This window comes from Belonocnema kinseyi, chromosome 5 (assembly GCF_010883055.1).
Source record: "Belonocnema kinseyi isolate 2016_QV_RU_SX_M_011 chromosome 5, B_treatae_v1, whole genome shotgun sequence".
Taxonomy (NCBI): Eukaryota; Metazoa; Arthropoda; class Insecta; order Hymenoptera; family Cynipidae; genus Belonocnema; species Belonocnema kinseyi.
This window is the reverse complement of record NC_046661.1, coordinates 79,673,085-79,673,784: the sequence shown is the minus strand read 5'-3', so window position 1 is coordinate 79,673,784 and position 700 is coordinate 79,673,085. Positions and strand designations below refer to the sequence as shown.

The 700-nt window shown below is 33.3% G+C and overlaps 1 protein-coding gene across 4 annotated transcripts in view; it reads right to left on the bottom strand.

Annotated features, from left to right (window-relative positions):
* Positions 1 to 403: 403 nt before the first annotated feature.
* The window catches only part of LOC117172579, a 56,164-nt gene continuing 55,867 nt past the window's right edge, over positions 404 to 700 (bottom strand). For all 4 annotated transcript variants that reach the window (XM_033360651.1, XM_033360653.1, XM_033360652.1 and 1 more), the window contains one exon: positions 404 to 590. In XM_033360651.1, the coding sequence (XP_033216542.1) occupies positions 454 to 590 (137 nt within the window). In that variant the 3' untranslated portion in view covers positions 404 to 453. The remainder of the gene's footprint in view (positions 591 to 700) is intronic.

The window sequence follows — 700 nt, the reverse complement described above, 5'->3', positions numbered from 1 at the left end:
AGTAGTTGAGGAGTTATGAAGTTATAGAGGGGAGCAGTTAAAGAGAGTTAAAGAGTTGAGAACTAGGAGTTAGGGGTAAGGAGATACGAGTTATGAGCTAGGAGTTATAGAGTTTTGGAATTAAGGAGTTTAAGAAATACAAAGTTTATCAATAAAAGATTTAATAATTTAAAAACCTTACGAGTTAGGAGTATGATCTAGAACCTGGGAGTTATAGAGTTATGGATATATCAGTTTCTAAATTTAAGGAGTAAAGGACTTTAAGATTTCAGGCGTTAAAAAGCCAAGGATTTAAGGAGTTATTGAGCTAAGCGGTTAATAAGTTGAAGAGTTGAAGAGTTTAGGAGTGCCGAAGTTCAGAAGTTAAAGAGTTAGGGAGTTAACCCGAATAAGAAAAGAGAAAAACAGTTGAAATTTATTTTTTAATGTCATTTTCTAAAAATAATTGATAAACTATCGATTTGGCTGAGATTTTCTTTTACGTGATACGAAGAACATTTCCGCCATCCACATCAAAATCGTCAAGCCTGACATGCAGTTGATGAAAGCAATGCCAAGAACGTAACTTCCGGTAGCATCTCTGATAAAACCTGGAAGAGGGTGAATGAGAAGAAGTGAAAGGGATGTAGCAAGTTAAAAATATTTTCAAATAACTATTCGTTTTTGAATTTGATTTCTTTACAGTGGATAATCATTTTTT